The following is a 17,419-nucleotide window of genomic DNA, read 5'->3' on the forward strand; positions in this document are numbered from 1 at the left end:
GGCGCTGTGAGGGGCTATGATGGGCGCTGTGAGGGGCTGTGAGGGGCGCTATGAGGGGCGCTGAGAAGGGCGCTATGAGGGGCGCTGTGAGGGCGCTGTGAAAGGAGTTATGAGGGGCGCTGTGAAAGGAGCTATGAGGGCGCTATGAGGGGTGCTGTAAGGGCGCTGTGAGGGCGCTATGAGGGGCACTATGAGGGGCGCTGTGAAGGGAGCTATGAGGGCGCTGTGAGGGCGCTATGAGGGGCGCTATGAGGGCGCTGTGAAAGGAGTTATGAGGGGCGCTGTGAAGGGCGCTGTGAAGGGAGCTATGAGGGCGCTGTGAGGGCGCTATGAGGGGCGCTATGAGGGCGCTGTGAAAGGAGTTATGAGGGGCGCTGTGAGGGGCTGTGAAGGGAGCTATGAGGGCGCTATGAGGGACGCTATGAGGGCGCTATGAGGGGCTGTGAGGGGCGCGGTGAAGGGAGCTATGAGGGCGCTGTGAAGGGAGCTATGAGGGCGCCATGAGGGGCGCTCTGAAGGGGCTCCACAGCGCGTGCCACCCGCCCCACCGCGCAGGCCCCCCGCGCATGCCCGAGACTTATTTCGCGCGGCGGGGGCGCCGCATTTCGCGCGGCCGCCGGGCGGGGCGCGGGCGGGGCGCGGCGGTCACGTGAGCGGCGCGGGGCCGCGCGGCCGCTGGGGGCGACACCGCGACCGCCCCGCGCGGGGCTCGGCGGGCGCCCCCCGCACCGGCAGCGGCAGCGGCTCCGCCCGGGCGGCACCGGCCCCGCTCCGCCGCGCCCCCGGGCACCAGCCGCGTTGTTGTGGCCGCCGCCGCTCCCGGGGGCCGCCTCCCCTCCGCTCGGATCTATTGTCACCAGCACCCCCCCCCCCCCCCCTATTCCTCGTCACAATTAATACGATGATTTTGCCATGATTGATCCGTATTAATAGCTGGGGTGGGTGGGCGTGTTTTGGGGCTCTTTTTTCCTCGCCCTTTTTTTCTCTTTTTGCCTTTTTTCTTTCTTTTTATTGTTTGGTTTTGTTTTTGGAGGGGCCGGGGTGGGATCTGATCTCCACTCCCGGGTCCATCCCTGGTCGGTGTCTGAGAAAATTGCATCTGGATGCATCGTTATTATTATTATTGTGTTTGATCCAGGGAGATAAAGGAGGAGGGGGAGAGGAGTGCGTGTTGGTGGGGAGGGGAAGGCTGCACCCTTCCCTGCACACACACACACACACACACGCAGACAGAAAGGGAGTTCTGTACATCTACATATATTTTTTCCCCCCCTGGAACTTCTTTTAGTTGGGGAGGAAAGGAAGAAAGAAAATAAATTTTGTGCAAGGAAATACTCTTCAGCTCCCTCCTTCCAGCGGGTCTCCTTTCTTTATTTTTTTCCCCCCTTCTTCTCAACCTTTTTTCCTCTCTTTCGAAGATCCTCGCCCTCCCAGCCCCTTGATCAAAGCATTCCGCTATTCTGATTTATTGCCTGCTCGGTGAGGCTTTTTTTTTTTTTTTTCCTTTCTCTCCGTGGCTTTTTTTTTTTTTTTTTTTTTTTTTTTTTTTTTTACAAAGGCGACCTGAGATCAGCCATTACTTTCCTTGGCTCGCTTATAGGAATCTCTTACATTTGGTGCTTGCTGCTGGTGGTGGTGGAACCGCACTCGGATTCTTTCATCCCCCCCACCCCCTTGCTGTCCTCTCCTCCCTCCCTTTCTCCTTCCCTCTCTCCCTCCCTCCCTCCCCCGTTATTCCGCCGGGGGAGCCGGATTTGTGGCTGCGGTGGGGCGGGGGGGGACGAGAGCGAGAGGGAGAGCCGGCGAGAGACATGGATGGCCCGGCGCGATGCAACGGGCTTCGGAAGAAGCGGCGATCGCGGTCCCAGCGCGACCGGGAGCGGCGAGCCAAAGGCGGGCGGCGCGGCTGTGCCGCCGGCGGGGCCGCCGGCCCCGGGGCCGCCGCGCTCTCCTCCTCGGGCTCGGAGAAGGAAGACAATGGGCCCCCGCCGCCGTCCCGGCCGCGGCCCCCCCGGAGGAAGCGGCGGGAGTCCTCCTCGGCCGAAGAGGACATTATCGACGGTTTCGCGATGTCCAGCTTCGTCACTTTCGAGGCGCTGGAGGTAGGAGCGGCGGCGCTTTGTGTGCGCCTCATTGTGTGGGGGCAGCGGCGGGGGAGCCCCCGCGGCGCCCCCCGAACACCCCCCCCGCCCCTGACCCCGCTCCCGGGGCCGGCCCGCCGGGGGTGCCCGCGGGGGCGGTCCCGCCGCCCCCTCCCGTCCCCGGGGTGCCCCGCTGCCCTCCCTTCTCCCGCTGCCGCCGACACCTGCAGCCCGGCGCGCCGCTCCCGGCGGGCGGCGGGGCCATCCCCCCGCGCGGGGAGCGGCGAGTTGTGCGCGGTCCCCCGGCGGCGCTTCCCCTCCTCTCCCACGGATCAAACTTTTCTCGCGCCGCCGTGGCCCGGCGGGGCCGCCCACTCGTGTCCGCGGGGCCGCGGGGCGGGGGGGGGCAGCCGCGCGTGTTTGTCGGGGCGGTCGCGGCGCCGCTGCGGGCGGGGGGCGCCCGGCCTGCCGCGCTCCCTGCGGCGTGTCACGCGTGGGCCCCGCGCTGGGCGGCTCTGGGCATCCCCCAGCGCCAGCGACGGGGCTGCGAGAGCCCAGGCCGGGCCGGGCGGAGGGAAGCGAAGCCCCGCGGGGCTCCCCGGCCGTCGCTTCCCTCCGCCCGGCCCGGCCTCGCCTCTCCGTGTTCCCTCCGCCCGCCCACTCGCGAGCGTGGAGCCGCTGTCAGCCCAGCCAGGGTCGCGGTGGTGATGCTGCCGTGGAAGGGAACCTCCAGCCTGTGTGTTTGAAGGGCTTTGTTGTTTGCAAGTTCTGATCAGGAGAAGTTTGCTGTGGTGGAAAGCAGATTTATTTGGGTTTACGTGCACTGGAGGCACAACTGGAACAATGATGAACTGTCAAAATAAATGTGGAGGTGAAGCGGATTGTTTAAGAAAAAAAAAATTCTGTGTAGCTTTTAAGATGTTTGAATATTTAGCCAGGAATACTTAGTGGATTTTCAGGGTATTTTTTTGTTTGTTTTATTTTGTTTCTTGTTTTGTAGCCAGATTTTGTCCTTGGTTACACCTGCATCCATCCACACCATAGCTCCAACAGAACTTACTCTGGTGTAATTAAGGGAGGATTTGTTCACTCCAACAAACCTCCATGGTTGGTGTTAGACTCATGTGAGCCATAAGGAACAAATGCTGAGGTAATGTCCAGATTCAATTTATCCACCATTTCTCACCTGGTGAGCCCATCTGCAAGTGCCCTGCTCAAACCAGAGAGACCAAAAGTGTGAATATGTGTTTATCAGCAGGAGAGAAATTTGTATGCTTCTGTTTCGGACAAAATTATGGTTTTCCTCAAACAATGCCCTAGCTTGTGTCATTAAGCATTTTTATGGGAATAAGGACTCGAGAATTTGGCTGTAGTTCTTTTTGGAAAGGAAGTGAAGAGCAAGTTTAGAACTTGGTAGGGCATTTTAGAAAATGTCTTTATTCTATTTCACTTCTTATTTGTTTATTTTCTACTTGAAAATAATTGCCGTGCTCTCTTTGCCAAGCCAAGCATGGCTACTACTTGCATCCTCTCATAATCCTGTATCACTAAAAAGGAGCACAGATACATTACCCAGTTCTGCCAGCTAATAGCACGTTCAGATAAAACAATAGCTTGCACACTGAGACTTGACATACTTTTAATGTTCATGTGATAGGTGGCACGTTTTGACCTAACGATTTCATGCTGCGTTAAGAAATAATGTCACAAAATCGTTGTTAGGTGCTTTTTCCTGCAGCTCCGTATGTGCGTTGAGAAACTTGTTTCTGAAGATCAGAGGGAGATGAAGGTGTCTGAGGCACAGCCCCAGTGTGGCAGAAATTGCTCCGTGTGTTGCATGCAGCAGCCTGAAGTTTTTATTGTAATTCTGGTGTTGCTGAGGAGGTTGTGAGTGGCTGGTGGAGTGAGATACCCCAGCCCTGGTGAGATGCTGAGGTGTTAATGTGTTTGAGTTGAGTCAAGAAGCTTTGGGTGCTATGGAGAGGTGTTCTGGTATTCATACACCTCCTGCTGTGGGTCTGCCCCCAGCTCCTTAGAGCCATGGAGATTGTCCCCAGATTCCAGAAGACACTCGTGCCCAAAATGCAGACAAGACTTTCCGAGCCCATGCCTTGTGCTGGAGCTTCAGCTTTTTCTTGGGCTTAGCACCGCTGAAAGGGTGCAGAGACTGTTTTGTCTGCTTGGTGTGAAAAACTGCGAGAGGGAATCTGCAGAACATTTCACCCACTGGAGGATCTGAGCCCACGGTTCAGAAGAGGGGACACGGGTGGATGGTGGCTCACACAGGAGGGGACAGCCACTGTGGAGGGACAAGGCTGAGCTCTCTGCCTCTGGGGACAACCTTGCAGCTTCAGGGGTGTGTGTTGGCTGGGTATGAGGTGCCACCCAGGACCTTCTTACGTATCAAGTTGCAAAAAAAGGACCAAGAACTTCCACACAGCTTGATTTCAGCTGTCTTTTGCTAAATGCTTTTGCTTTTTGTTGGGGTGACTGAAAAAGCCCAACCTGTGCAAAATACCAGGTTGTGTGAAGCTTGTGGATGCCACAGGGACACAGGTGCTGCACAAGAACGCAGATCCTATGCCACTATAGCTTCAGGAGGAGCCATCCAATCTGTTGTGGTTATGTTGATAAAAGTTCCCATCCCTTGAAGCAAAACTTTAACCAGCTCCCACTCTGGGAGCTGCTTTTCTGTCCAGGTGTCAGTAGACTTGTCATACTTCTCAAGTGTAAATTGTTTGGTGTTGAAATAGAGGCCATCTGCTTCTGGTTATCTGTCTCTGCAGTTCTGGCACCCCCTACCTTGATGTTGCTAATGTTTGTGTGGGGAATACACAGGAAGAGGGAGTTAAATGAAGAGAGTGGGATCTCACTGTGGATTTCTTCCTTCTTGGAGTGACAGATGAGCAATTCCAGTGTCATTGCAGATGTAGCCAGACTGATCTTTGCCTGGCCTTGCGAGACTTCAGTGTAGCTGTGTTCAATAGGGGCCTGTCCCCTACACTGGGGAGCATTTTGGAACCTTGACCTTCAGAAACCAGCCCTTAATCTGTAGTAAAGCAGCTGAGATGTGGTCCTGCAATTTGATCTGATTCACCAGATTCTCCCATGGGTGGTCTTGCTGGACTGACAGCAGCTCTGTGGCTCTCTCCAGAGCAATTGCTCACACGTTGCTGCCCTGAACTCCCCAAATGTGCCAGCCTGGAAAAGCAGGAGGGCACGGACACTCTGTACCTGTGTTAGTGTGACCAGTGAGTGGCTTGTCGAGCTGTGGCTTTTCCCAGCTTGAAGGAGCCTGTGCTGCACTGCTGGTGTGTTTTTTGCCAGCAATAATAGCATGAGGTTCTCCAAACCCAGGTGGGAATTTTAGACACCAGTTTGACAGGGAAAGGTCATTTCTCGGAATGTGATAAATCAATCTGTTGGAGTGACTTTCTCCATGATGTGCTCTGGCAGTGCTGGCAAGGAGGCATCTGCAGAGCTGTCTGGTGAGGTGAGATTTCAGGAAGATGTTTGTCTCCCTCCTACCCCCTGGTGCAGAGGTGTCCTGGCAGGAGACTGACGTGACATGGCTGTTGATGTGCTGTGGTGAAGATGGTTTGCTGTGATGAGAAAGGAAATCTGACCTGAATGTTAAGATGGCTTAAAGCCTGGGAAGTACTTTATGTTTCCTGAGTCAGCTCTGACCATCCCTATGGAGTAAGCAGTTGGTTTCAGGTTTTCTGAACACTGAGTAAGGTAATGAGTTTTTTCTGCGGATGTTTGTTTAGCTTCAACTCAGGCAGCTCATCTGACAAGCCTGAAATGGGACACAGATATTTATAAAGCACAGATAGAAGTGGGGTGGGAAGCGGGGGACTCGCATTTAAATGGGGATTCTTGTTTCATAAAACTGTCACAATTTCTCAGTGTGCATTTGCTGAGCTAATTTCTGTTCAGTACACAGGCATTAGTCTGTTTTGAGACCATGCTAAATTATCGTCAGGTAAAGCCCAATATAATTAATTACAAATGAGAAATGCTGACAAATATTTGTCAAGGAGCTGTTTAATGAGCTTCAAATTCTGTGTCAGATGATTCCATACACCTAGTGGAAATAATTTTTAAGCAATTGTTCCATGGTGTTTGTGTGGTTTAGGCAGATGTCAGCTGCAGCACTTTTACAGGTTGCACAGGTAGTGTGAGACTAGATGGAGTCAAGCCTAACAGCTGATCTGGACTTTAAAACAGAGACACTACAGAAACAAAATGTGCAAGTAGCAGGAAGGTTCTGAAGGTCCTGTGGTCTCAGTTGTGTGTGTGTGTGCACTGACAGTGTGGCTCTGTGTATGCATCTGAATGCAGGAATTTGCTTTAATAACTGGTGTGTGATACTCATCTCTAGGCATGGCCCACTGAAAATAGAAATAGCTTGGCTGTGTGACAGCAGAAGCTTTGAGTTGGACACCAGAGTGGCTGGCTTGCTGTGTGCTTTTCCTCCCTAAATCATTCTCTTCTCACCAATCTTCTAGCTGGCCTGATTAGCCTGTTTGCTTAAATTCTTTGAGATTTCAAGCAAGTTTATTCTGTCTTGTCTCTATCCCTTCATATTTCAAAAGGAATTTGATCTTTCTGCCTTACCACAGCAACGTCATAACATCAGATGTTTGTTTAGTGCTGTCAGCAAATCTTGGTGGCCCTTCTTGTGTTTATTGACTGCTTAGATGCTTAGGTGTTTGTCCCAGTCTCTGTTTGCACATGCAAGTCTGCAGATTTAGACCAGCAGAGAAAAGAAGGGAGTAACTAAATAAAGATATCTGGGGATGAGGAGAGGCATTAAGTTTTGTGACACTGGGATATCATACGAAGCAATGCATTTATTTTTTTCACTGTGTATTTAGAGGAAACAGTAAACTGACCTGAGATTAAATCTCGAGATAACCTTGACAGAGCAGCTGACTATCTTGATGAAAACCTCAGTGACCAGACCTGAAAAAACTGCAACTCAAACTGAAAGTGGGACTGAAAACAGCAGCATGCATATTCCACAAAAGGAATGTTTAGGGTGATGTTTGAAACATATGTTGCTATCATTTGGGTACATGAATACTTTAAAAATACTTTAAAATTATTTTGCAAAGCCTGGTACCTTTCTGGGAGGCAAGGCACTTCTAACTCTAGCTGATTTCTGTAGCTGTTGGAGAGCTGAAGCTGTCTCTTTGGGCAGATAATGACCAAGGATTGAGATTGTTGCATAAATATTCTTTTAAGCTCCTGAAGGTAACCATGTAATGAAAGTGGGAATTTTTGCTATTCCCTCAGGTGGTAGTAGGAGGTACAATGGCCTTGAGTTGAAGAAGGAAGAGTTTAAACTATAAGACAAGTTCTTTTAGATGAATGTGATTCAATTAATCTCCACTAGCACTGCTCTTTAAGATTAGCATTAATGAGAAATAGGCCGCACATCAAAAGACAAAAGACACCCATATTCTCCCTTATCTTGGCATATTTTTTTTCCTGCTATTTGGGGTAATAAGTAAGCCCTTTCTGATTAAATACCTGGGGCCTTTGCTGGCATTGAAGGAGTGTAAAATCCAGGGCAGTGGTGGAGCCACCATCCCAGTAGAGAGTTAAAAAAAGTGTAGATGTGGCACTTGGACACATGGTTAGCAGTGGGGCCGGCTGTGCTGAGTTAATGGTTGGACTCTGTGATCTTAGAGGCCTTTTCCAACCTAAACAGTTATATGATTCTATGATTTATAAAATAAGGGTAAAGGATCAGGAACTTGGACGGAAAATGATCATTAGGGAAAGGCAAAAAAAAATCATCAGAAAGACATCAAGGGTCTGAGTAATTGAAAGATTGACTTACAACACTGAGATCAATACAGAAATAGCAGGGACTGTATGGGAATGCAGAGAACTAGAGGGGGATGTTGTTACCAAAAGAGGAAGTTTCAGGAAAGATCCATTGCTGTGTAGGAAAATGCTCCGAATCTGTCCCTACTTTAGGAGTCATTAATCCCGGTAACTTCAACTGGGAGGAAGGCAGAAAGATTCCTCTCTTGCTGGAGATGATCCCTCTTTCCCCCAGCTCTGCCATTCTTGTTTTTTGGGGTTTTTCTGAACACCTATCAGTTTGACTGGGACACCCTACCACATTACACTGGGGGTCTGACCTGCAGCGTTGTAATTATCTGCAGCTAAATTAGAAGTTTAATCTTTGTTCTGAGCAACAATAAGTTGAGTCAGATAGGTTTTTAAAATAGCCCAAGCTCAAGTTTAGTGAAGTCTCAAATGCAATTAATAAAAAGGTAATGGAGTTAGGAAGTTGCAGGCTGAAATGTGGAAATGTTTAACTCTCAGTTTTCCTGCACTTGAACTACAGTGTTGCCTTGGTTCTGCAAGAGAAAATTGCTTCCAACATTTCTCTGTCTTTTTGTACATCATCCTTATAATTTATCAGCTCAGTATCTTGTGTTCTTGTTGGGGTTTGGCTCTGTATGTGCCACAAATTACCAGCTGCGTGCATTTTTTTGTATAGTTCGTTTGTTGTCGTTTTGACTCAATGCCAAGCCCTGGTGAAGACCACTTCAGAACATCATAGTCCTCTAAACTCCTTTGTTGTAAAATGGATATGAAAATCCACTTTGTAAGTAATGAGGAATGGCTAATGCAGGTAGGGATTTGTTTTGCTGTAACAGCAGAACGTGCAGTGGCAATTTGTCAGATCCCCAGCTCAGCTCTGCTGTACTGTTTGCCTTTAAATAGTGTGTTACCTTAATGTCTTGAGATTTTTCTCCTTGTATCTTGGCAACACTGCTGCTGAAGTTCACACACTCATGTGGTGGAGAGAGAAGGTTTTAACCAAAAGGTTATGTCTTCAGTCTGGTAAATACTATAGCCAGGAGTTTCAGTTCAGTCATCCTCTGTGCAGTAGTGGTGGAGTAAGTCGGCAAAAGAAGTGGATTATCCCTTGGCCCTGCACATACTATTGTGTTTGTGAGGTTCTACTCATGAGGTTTAATTTGATCATGGTGCATATGCTCCACGTGGATTTACTTGGTATTTGGTGTGCATCTCAGTCCTGCTGTTTTTAAAATGTCCTGAGACAAAGGCATGGGAGATGTGCAGAGGTGTGCTGATATCTGATGTGCCCAAGTTCTGGCTGGCTGAACTTCTGATTGTGTAATGCTGGCTGATGCACGTATTACTGGTATGATTAACATACCAGCTCCACACGGGAGTAGTTACTCAGAGCCATGCAGGTGTTCAGCTCGCTGTTCTTTCCAGGAATGATCACCCTTTAATCTGTCTCACATGTGTTTCCCAGCTTCCTAAAGTGGAAGTTTCTTCTCCTCTACAATTTGTGCTCTTATAAATTGTGTCTTTTCATACTTTTACTTGGTACCAAAGGAGACTTAATGGTTTGAGACTAAAACTACTGCCAACCTATCCTCCCCATCCAGACACAAGCCTTGTCCTTTGTTGGATGAGCTCATGAGAAGAGGCAGACACTGTCAACCTTTGGGACAAGCCCTGTGCTGAGCATCATTTATGTGAAGCCACCTGGAGCAGGTTTGTGCATGGTGCAGGTTGACAGTGAACACCAGAAGCAAATAGAGGTAGGCACCAGGAGGTTCTAGGTTAGATTAACATTTGGGTGGCTGAAATTCTGAAGAGGTACTTATTTGTGTGTTGTGGAGTAATACTAACAGTTTAAAACATGTTGTACACTCCCATGAAATTACGTAGTGGTCAGGATCAGGCCAAATTAATGAAAGTTTCTGAGCAGCCTTTTTCTGTCATAGGCTGACTGTGAGAGGAGCAGTGTTTTAGAGGAGAGTGTGTAACAGTGATAATACCTGGTGCAGGTACCCACTTACCTGTCAGTGGAATCCAGGCCACTGCTGCCTGTTTCCCTAGGTGCAGGTATGGGTTTCCATGTCCCAGGAGGCCCATCCTTGGGGACCCTCTTGCAGCTTGCTCTAGTGTGTCCTACAGCTGCTCCTAACTCACCCTCCTGGTGTAGTAAAGGCAATTTAATTCCTTTGCCTGTGGAGTGGAACCAGGGAGACAGAAATTGTTGCTACTGACTTCTCCAGGACCACGCTTGGGTGGCTTGTGGGTACAGGAGAGCAGGGAACCAAACCTGTGTGGTGAAACTTCTCCCTCCTGGCAAATCCTGACAGTCTATATTTTGTTGTTTGCACATCATTTCCTATTTCTGAGACTGAGATGAATTACAAACATGGTGATAATTGCTCTTGGCACTGATTTTTGTTTATTTTCTCTCTGGAAGTCGTAAGTGACCATAGACTTTTCAGTCTGATAATCTGTTTGATTTTTTTGTTTTGCTTTGTTTTTATGAGACATCTACTTCTGCAGAAGGTGGGGATAGAGGATAGGTGGCTGAAGGACCTGGCTCCTTGCTTACATGGATGGTGGGAATGGCAGAGAGGTGGCCAAAGAACCTGACTTGTGGCCAGGAATGTGGCTTTGGTCTTCACCTGGCTCCTGACAACTTCTGTCACCTTCCTCTTGTCTCCTCCACATCCAGGTGCTTAGCACCACATGCTTCCAGAGGGTACCATGAATGTCTTCAGGGCTCCTCCAGAACCTGGGGTCTGTTGCCCAGCTTCCAGAATGCCCAGGGGAAGGAGCTGGGAGGTTGTAAGAGCTGGGTAACACACGCTCTCCAGCTTGCTCCAGATTTCTGGGAATGGCTGGCATGGCGTGGCATCCATCAGAGGGGGCACTGATGCAGGGCTGAGGCAGTGAAAGTAGTTTTGACCTTTTTGATGGCTGTGTCGTAAGAAGGCAAGGGAAGAAGTGCTGCTGTTGGGGACGATTTATGTTGTGACTCTCTTGGTGTCATGGGGTTTAATTCATGTCAAGGGCAGTTTGACCTTTGAATGGAATCTTTTGGTGTGAATTTGTCTCTTCTCCTCTCTTTTCTCCCCTTAAAGAAAATTCAAAATAAATACTGAAAATCAAAACCATCTGTTTTGAGAGGACCAAATTGCCTCTCTTAATTTTATGGGATTTGGATATTACTGAACGATTAGAAGTCCTACTAATTTTTGCTGTCTGGCTATTGTGCTTGTAGGCAGTGACTCTGCTAGCATTAGTCATTTTAACTATGGAAAAAAAATAATAAAATGCAATTAATGTAGCTCAACAGCTGAGTCTGCTGGACTTTAAAAAAAGAGGGGAAAAAAGTAAATTTTAATGAGTTCTGGGATCATAAAGATACATCTGGTGGATGGATTAGCCAAGTTTTCAACCTCAGGATGTGTATTGAAAAACTCAGTGAATTATGTAGCTACAAAAGAGGATCTTTGCATGTTTATAAGGCCTCAGTGCAATCTCCTTATATTTGCCTAATGACAAACAGACATCTCACAGAGGTGCAGCCCAGAACACAGATGGGGTGAAACAGCTCCCTAAGCTGAGAGTATTTGTATTGGGATGCAGCTACTAGTAAATATTAGAGAATCCATTACATGTAGGAGGAAAATATTTTGTTATTGGATGAAAGAAAAGAGAAGGAAGGGAATGGAGTGGGGTAGAGAGGAGAGGGAGAGCAGCAATTTTAAATGAACATGATGTGTAGGCTAAGATATTGTGCCTCCACTGCTGAACCAGAAAATTTATAACAACTGTTTGTCATGTGTATGTATTTATAGCCATTCACATAATGAAGAAGTTTCATGAGGTTGTAATAACATATCAAGATGGATGTAATTAAAACAGAAGCAAATTGACACCTCTAGATTAAAGGCAAACTCTAAACTAATACACCTGTACGCTGTCACTTATGTATTAGTTGTCTGGGGCAGTCTGCCAGATATGCAAATAAAAAGACATTGGCAAATTTCCTTGGATGTGTGGTTGTGAAAAACCCAACTATTTAATCATTTACCTAGCCCTGCTCAGGTTTACAGCAAGGGTAGAATTTAATAATTTGGCATCACCGTGCTTTGTGATAGGCAGAGGGGTTAAAGGCTGTGGGGCGAGGGGAAAGGAGCAAGGAGAAATACAGTGCAGGGGGCTGCTGGGGAATAATGTTCTTTACAGTGGGACCCTTCCATTAGCAAAGAGGTGTCAGCTGCTCCATTTCAGATCTGCCCTGACTCTTCAAACTCCAGAGCACTGAAGAGTCCTTGACATTGACACTCTGTAGCTTTTGAGCACAGTTCAATGCCTTTTGAAAACTGCCCTCTTACAACAGGCTTTGCTTCTGGCATGCTGCAGGTGCAAACTTCTAAAATTTATACTTTTGCACCAATTCAGATCTGATGGAAATTGTTACAGGGTCATTTAAAATGGCTATAAAGTTGCTTAGGATTTTTACCTAAGAGTATTTTTCAACTTGTTTCAATTTGCAGAAGCCTAAAACATTTCCAGTGGAGTTGTGGACATCCATTTCAGCCTGTGGTCAATAGATCTGCTCTCCTAATTAACGCTCAGTCTGCAAACTGCTGATGTCAAATAGGCTGGTGGTATGGAGCAGGAAGGGAATTACTTGCCTTGTTAGTTCCAGGGCTGTGAATGGAAATGCCAGCCTTGCTTTTGGGTAATTTGCACCCCAGATAACCTGCGTTCCTTTAAGTGCCTGGGCACAGAAACAAATCTTCTTGTGGCTTGTGAGTAAGCCTGTGGTTGGTGATGAGGGTCTTCTGTTAAACCCTGATGTCTGTGCCTCCAGCCCCTCCTCCCTGAGTGGGAAAAGTGCTATCTTTTGTGGGATCCTCAGATGGTTGCTTGAGTATGTAGAACTAGTTATTAGTAGGTTGATACTATGGGAGCTCTGGAGAGCTCAATGAAAGCCGAAATTCTGGAACTCAGCTTTGAATTCGGGCTTGAAGTTATTTGTCCCAGGTGGGGATGAGCCACAAGAAAATCCCACTATTATCTGGAGTTCTGCAGAGTGGGGGCTGCTAAATGCACCAATTTCCAGAGAGCTGACGGCATAAAACCTCCAAATGGCATGTTTGGTTTGACTTCTTCTGAATTAAAGAGACTCCTTTTTTAGTACATCTGGAAATTAAGGATCACTCATACCAGGTACAAGGCTTCAAAGTGATTTCAAATGGTAGGATTTTTTGTCTTCAATATTTCAACAACTTTTCTTCCACCTTTAATCTTTCATGAGCCGAAGCTTCAAAAGATAATTAGTAAAACATGCTTTTATCTGCATTTATCTCAAAACATGATTAATTTTTTAACTGCAATTATAGCAATCATTTCAAGTTTACTTTATATTAATGAGTAAAGGATTTTTTTGAGAATGCATGAGCCTAAATGTGGCTAATATACTGGCTGAGTTGAAAGATGCATTTATGAGTGTGCTTTTGTTTTCATTGCTAGGGATTGAATTTCCGGTTCCAGGAAGTAATATTTCACATGGATTAAAGTCTTTGAAATACTTTTGCCCAGATTCACTAGATCACTTTGGGGAGCTGACAATGATAAGACCGGGACCATGCACTTTGCAGGACCTGGCTACTGAATCCCCAGTTCCAAGTTTCCCTTGCATCGGTGATTTTTTGCTCCATGCTGTGTATGTGTTCCTTTGCTTGTTGCCCTTGGCATTGAAACATAAGATATTTGATGCAGATGTTTTGTTGTTAATGAATTAGCAACAAACTTGTAAGTTTTAACTTTTATCATTCCTGTCTTTGTTATAGGCAGCTTAAGAAATTTTTTATTACTATTTCACTTCCGGAAGAAATATGTTCATGTCTGTTGCTGTCTTTATTGCTGCTACTAATACCTGCAGGACTGTCCAACTGGTGTCCTGCAGCCTGGATCCTGCCTCTAGGACCAGTGTGTGGCCCCAGAGCCCCTAGAAAATTGTGGCACTGGCACAGAGTCATCCCAGAACAGCTTCCCACTGCAGAGCCTTCAAAAGCAATGAACCACTGCAGAGGAAAGAAGCACAAAACCCCCCTTTTCACTGGAGTGCAGCTTTTGCATCATTTTGCCCTGTGAGGGCTGCTCCTCAGCTCTGGCTCCTGCTTCTCCATCAACAGGAGGCAGAGATTTTGGGTTGGAGCTGCAGTTTCACTGCTCTGTGCCTCTAAGGAAGCAGGCAGAGAGCAGCCCTGTGGCTGCTGGAGGTGATGCTGGGGTGGTGGCATGGCCCCAGCTACCACAGGCAGCAAGGGAAGCAGAGCAGGCCTCTGAAAGTGCTATCACAAGGGTAAGATCAACAGAGGTTTTGTGGGTTTTTTGGGCCTTTTTTTTCTTTTGTTTTTTTTTTCCCCGTGTTTCCCTTTATTTGGGCCCTGGTCCTGTATGTCAGAGAGGATTTGGAGTAAGTGTGCACAGCCTTGGTTCATGTCTGATTTTAGCTTCTGAACTGGGAGTGCAGCTCCCCTGCCCTGTGGTCCCTGGGGAGGTGGATGGGCTGGTGGCTGCAGCAGTGAATTGGGCAGCTGCATAGGAGAGCACACGAGTGTATAATCAGATTTCTGATAAACCCAGGTCTCTAAGTCCCTTGAATGGGCAGCTTTGCTGTGAATGGCCTCGTGAGGTCTGCTGTGGCTGCTCTCTTTGTTTGGTACTCTGACAAAAAATTGCTCTGGTGTCCTTGTTGGCATATTTTTACATCTGTTATGCATATTTTCAATTTGTTCTGGCTGCGGTCTTATTTTGTTTTGCAAAATCTACCTGGGATTGGGACAGAGATATATGTTTGCTAAGGCAGATTTGGAAATTGCGTTGTTGAAATACAGCCCATATGGGCCATTGTAAAATGGTTACTGCAGCATATAATTGCCTTCACAATGATGTGCTTTGTCATTTTCCTTCCATCTTCAAAGAGGCGCTCCTGTAGTCTGCTGACAGCAATGGTGGTATTAGAAAACATATGGATTTGTAAAGGCATTAAACTGTCTTTAGTTCAAGGATTAGATTACAGAGTTAGAGTGTGGGTCACCACGCTTTCATGGGGATAGGCTCTGCTGCAATGTGTTGGTTTATGTTACAGGTTAGGGAAGGCTTTGTTTGTTTATTGAACATATCTGATATAAGATCCTGTCACATACATGGGGAAGGCAGTGTCTCTCGTGCATGGCATGAGCTGCAGCTCTGTCTGAGGGCTGTGGCCGCACCTCACCCTGCATCACACTGGTCACGGCTCACCATCCACACTGACAAGTTATCTCATCAGGAAATGCCACTTACAACATGGAAAAATACACAGAATGTAAACACCACAAAACTGGCTTTGAAAATTTAAGGGTTTTTTTTTAAGGCCTCCATGCTGGGCTGCTACTTGGAACATTTCGTGTATTTGTTTTGTGTTCATTTTACACTGCACAGCTCCACACATTTTGGAGTACAGGGCAATCTGTTCAGCTTTTACCTTGTTTTCTGTCTTCACTGTTTGAGGTGTGGGTTTTCTGGGATGGTTGGAGGTCTGCAGTGCCTCTGTCAGCAAAGGCCTGTGCAGCATTCTCATCATGGGATGCACATGGCATTGACATGGCACACAGCCTGTCCCCAGCCTGGAGTGATGCTCATGCTCTTTACACCATCTAAAGGGGAAAGCCAGAGAGTGGAAGGGAAAATACACATAAAAGAGATCCTTCTTTTTTAGTTTTGTTACTGTTTTTGTCTTACTTTTTGCAGCTTGCTCAGTTCTGTGCTCTGCCTGTCTGGGACCCTGAAGCAGGTGGGGGCTTTTTTCGTGGCCACCTTCACCACATGCACTTCCTGTTGTATTTGGGTTTGCATAGGTCGCTTCCAAAACAATTCTTTGATACCTCTTTTCCCTCAAACAAACACACACTTTTATTGAAAGTGCTGAGCTGGTCCCTCAGAGACAGGGGCTGGTTTCTGTGCTGTCACAGCCATCCTTGGGTGGTAACCTTGGAGCAGTCCCTCCCTTCCCATTTCAGCACGGCTGTGCGTGCACCTGCTCTGGGCTTGGGCTGAGTAGGGATGGACTCGGGATTGGATCCATGTGTATCTCTGGGGAGCTGAGATCCAGCCTGTAGATTTAGGTTCCTTTACTGAGAAGAGCAGGCATGTGGGGACAGTGCTGATGTGTGAGGTAGTATTTAGTGTGAAGTCAAAAATGTGCTTAGGGATCACCTTGAGCTGGAGTGTGAGTTTTGCTGTAGCTGAGTTTTTCTGTCCACAAAATAGGTTTAATAATACTGTCCATCTTCTGAGTTTGCCTGGCTACTTAATTAGCATCTGCAGGGTGCTGAAATAGTAAGTGGTTAACATAAAATATCTACATAATTTTACTGTAGTACAATAAAGCACCAGTGCCTGTACATATGTAGCAGGGACCTGCCTGGAACACTTATTTAAATAACTGAAAGCACTTTTTTTGTTGTCAACCACGTTTTAAAATAAAGCTATAATTTTGCCTTAAAATTGCTGACAACAGCCAAATTTGTTGAGGAAATCTGATGTGAAGGGTAACACAATGAAATTCTGATTAATGCTTTATCTTTCTTTATACTGTTATGATTATTAAGTGTGTAAAAGTTGGTGTTGCTCAGTTATGGCTTGCTTCAGTTTTAAATCACTTACAACATTATATATCCCAGCTGTGGTGGGTGTCATGGCTGTTTATGGTAATATCTTTCTTTAAATCCATTGCAGAATAGGGAAGAAACTCTCATTCTGCCTGCAAGAAATGTTAAAGGATGTATTACTAACTCTGGCAGCTGTGATGGTGATAAGCAAATTAGATCTGTCATTAATGCCAGGGTCTGCAGGTATAATATGTCATAAAATTGGTATATCTCTGGCACTAGCTGGCCTATAAAAATAAATAAATACGGGGTTTTTTAATCCTGGTGTAGCAAATTAAAGAGGAAAGCTGCTTAACCGTAAGGTTTGTGTCAGGTGAACACAAAGTTCATGTATATAGTGTCTTTTTGCAGCAAACGGTGCAGAAGGGAGAAACAAACAGTCTAGTGAGAAGTTCCCTCATATCCCCAGGTTTTGCTGTGGGCCTTTGTTGGGGTTTTATTTAAGGACTTATTTATGCAGGTGTTTAAATCAGTCTGTCTTTAAGAAAGTGTTTGAGTATGTTAACAACCATAGCACAGTGCACTTAAAATCAGGACATGCTGAAGTGCACTCAGGAGCAGGATGTTATACAGTGTATACAGAAACATTACTTGAATATGAAGCTCCCCAACACTGGCTTGTTTTCAAATAATCATTTATTTTGAGGGGAAGGTTGGGAGAATGGCTTGGGATTTTTTTGGTTTGGAGCCTTCAGGAGGTTGAGTCTGGAGGGACAGCTCCTGGAGCTGCAGGGCCAAGGCACTGCCTCGTGATGCAGCTCAGCATCATCCTGTGGGATGCAGGAGTGGCCACACGCT

The 17,419-nt window shown here is 47.1% G+C and overlaps 1 protein-coding gene across 7 annotated transcripts in view; it reads left to right on the forward strand.

Annotated features, from left to right (window-relative positions):
• The first annotated feature begins 1,552 nt into the window (after nucleotides 1–1,552).
• Nucleotides 1,553–17,419, forward strand: part of AUTS2 (activator of transcription and developmental regulator AUTS2) — a 772,098-nt gene continuing 756,231 nt past the window's right edge. For all 7 annotated transcript variants that reach the window (XM_072937285.1, XM_072937288.1, XM_072937287.1 and 4 more), the window contains exon 1: nucleotides 1,553–2,102. In XM_072937285.1, coding sequence (XP_072793386.1) covers nucleotides 1,812–2,102 — 291 coding nt within the window. In that variant the 5' untranslated portion in view covers nucleotides 1,553–1,811. The remainder of the gene's footprint in view (nucleotides 2,103–17,419) is intronic.

The sequence above is a fragment of the Taeniopygia guttata genome, chromosome 19 (genome assembly GCF_048771995.1).
Source record: "Taeniopygia guttata chromosome 19, bTaeGut7.mat, whole genome shotgun sequence".
Taxonomy (NCBI): Eukaryota; Metazoa; Chordata; class Aves; order Passeriformes; family Estrildidae; genus Taeniopygia; species Taeniopygia guttata.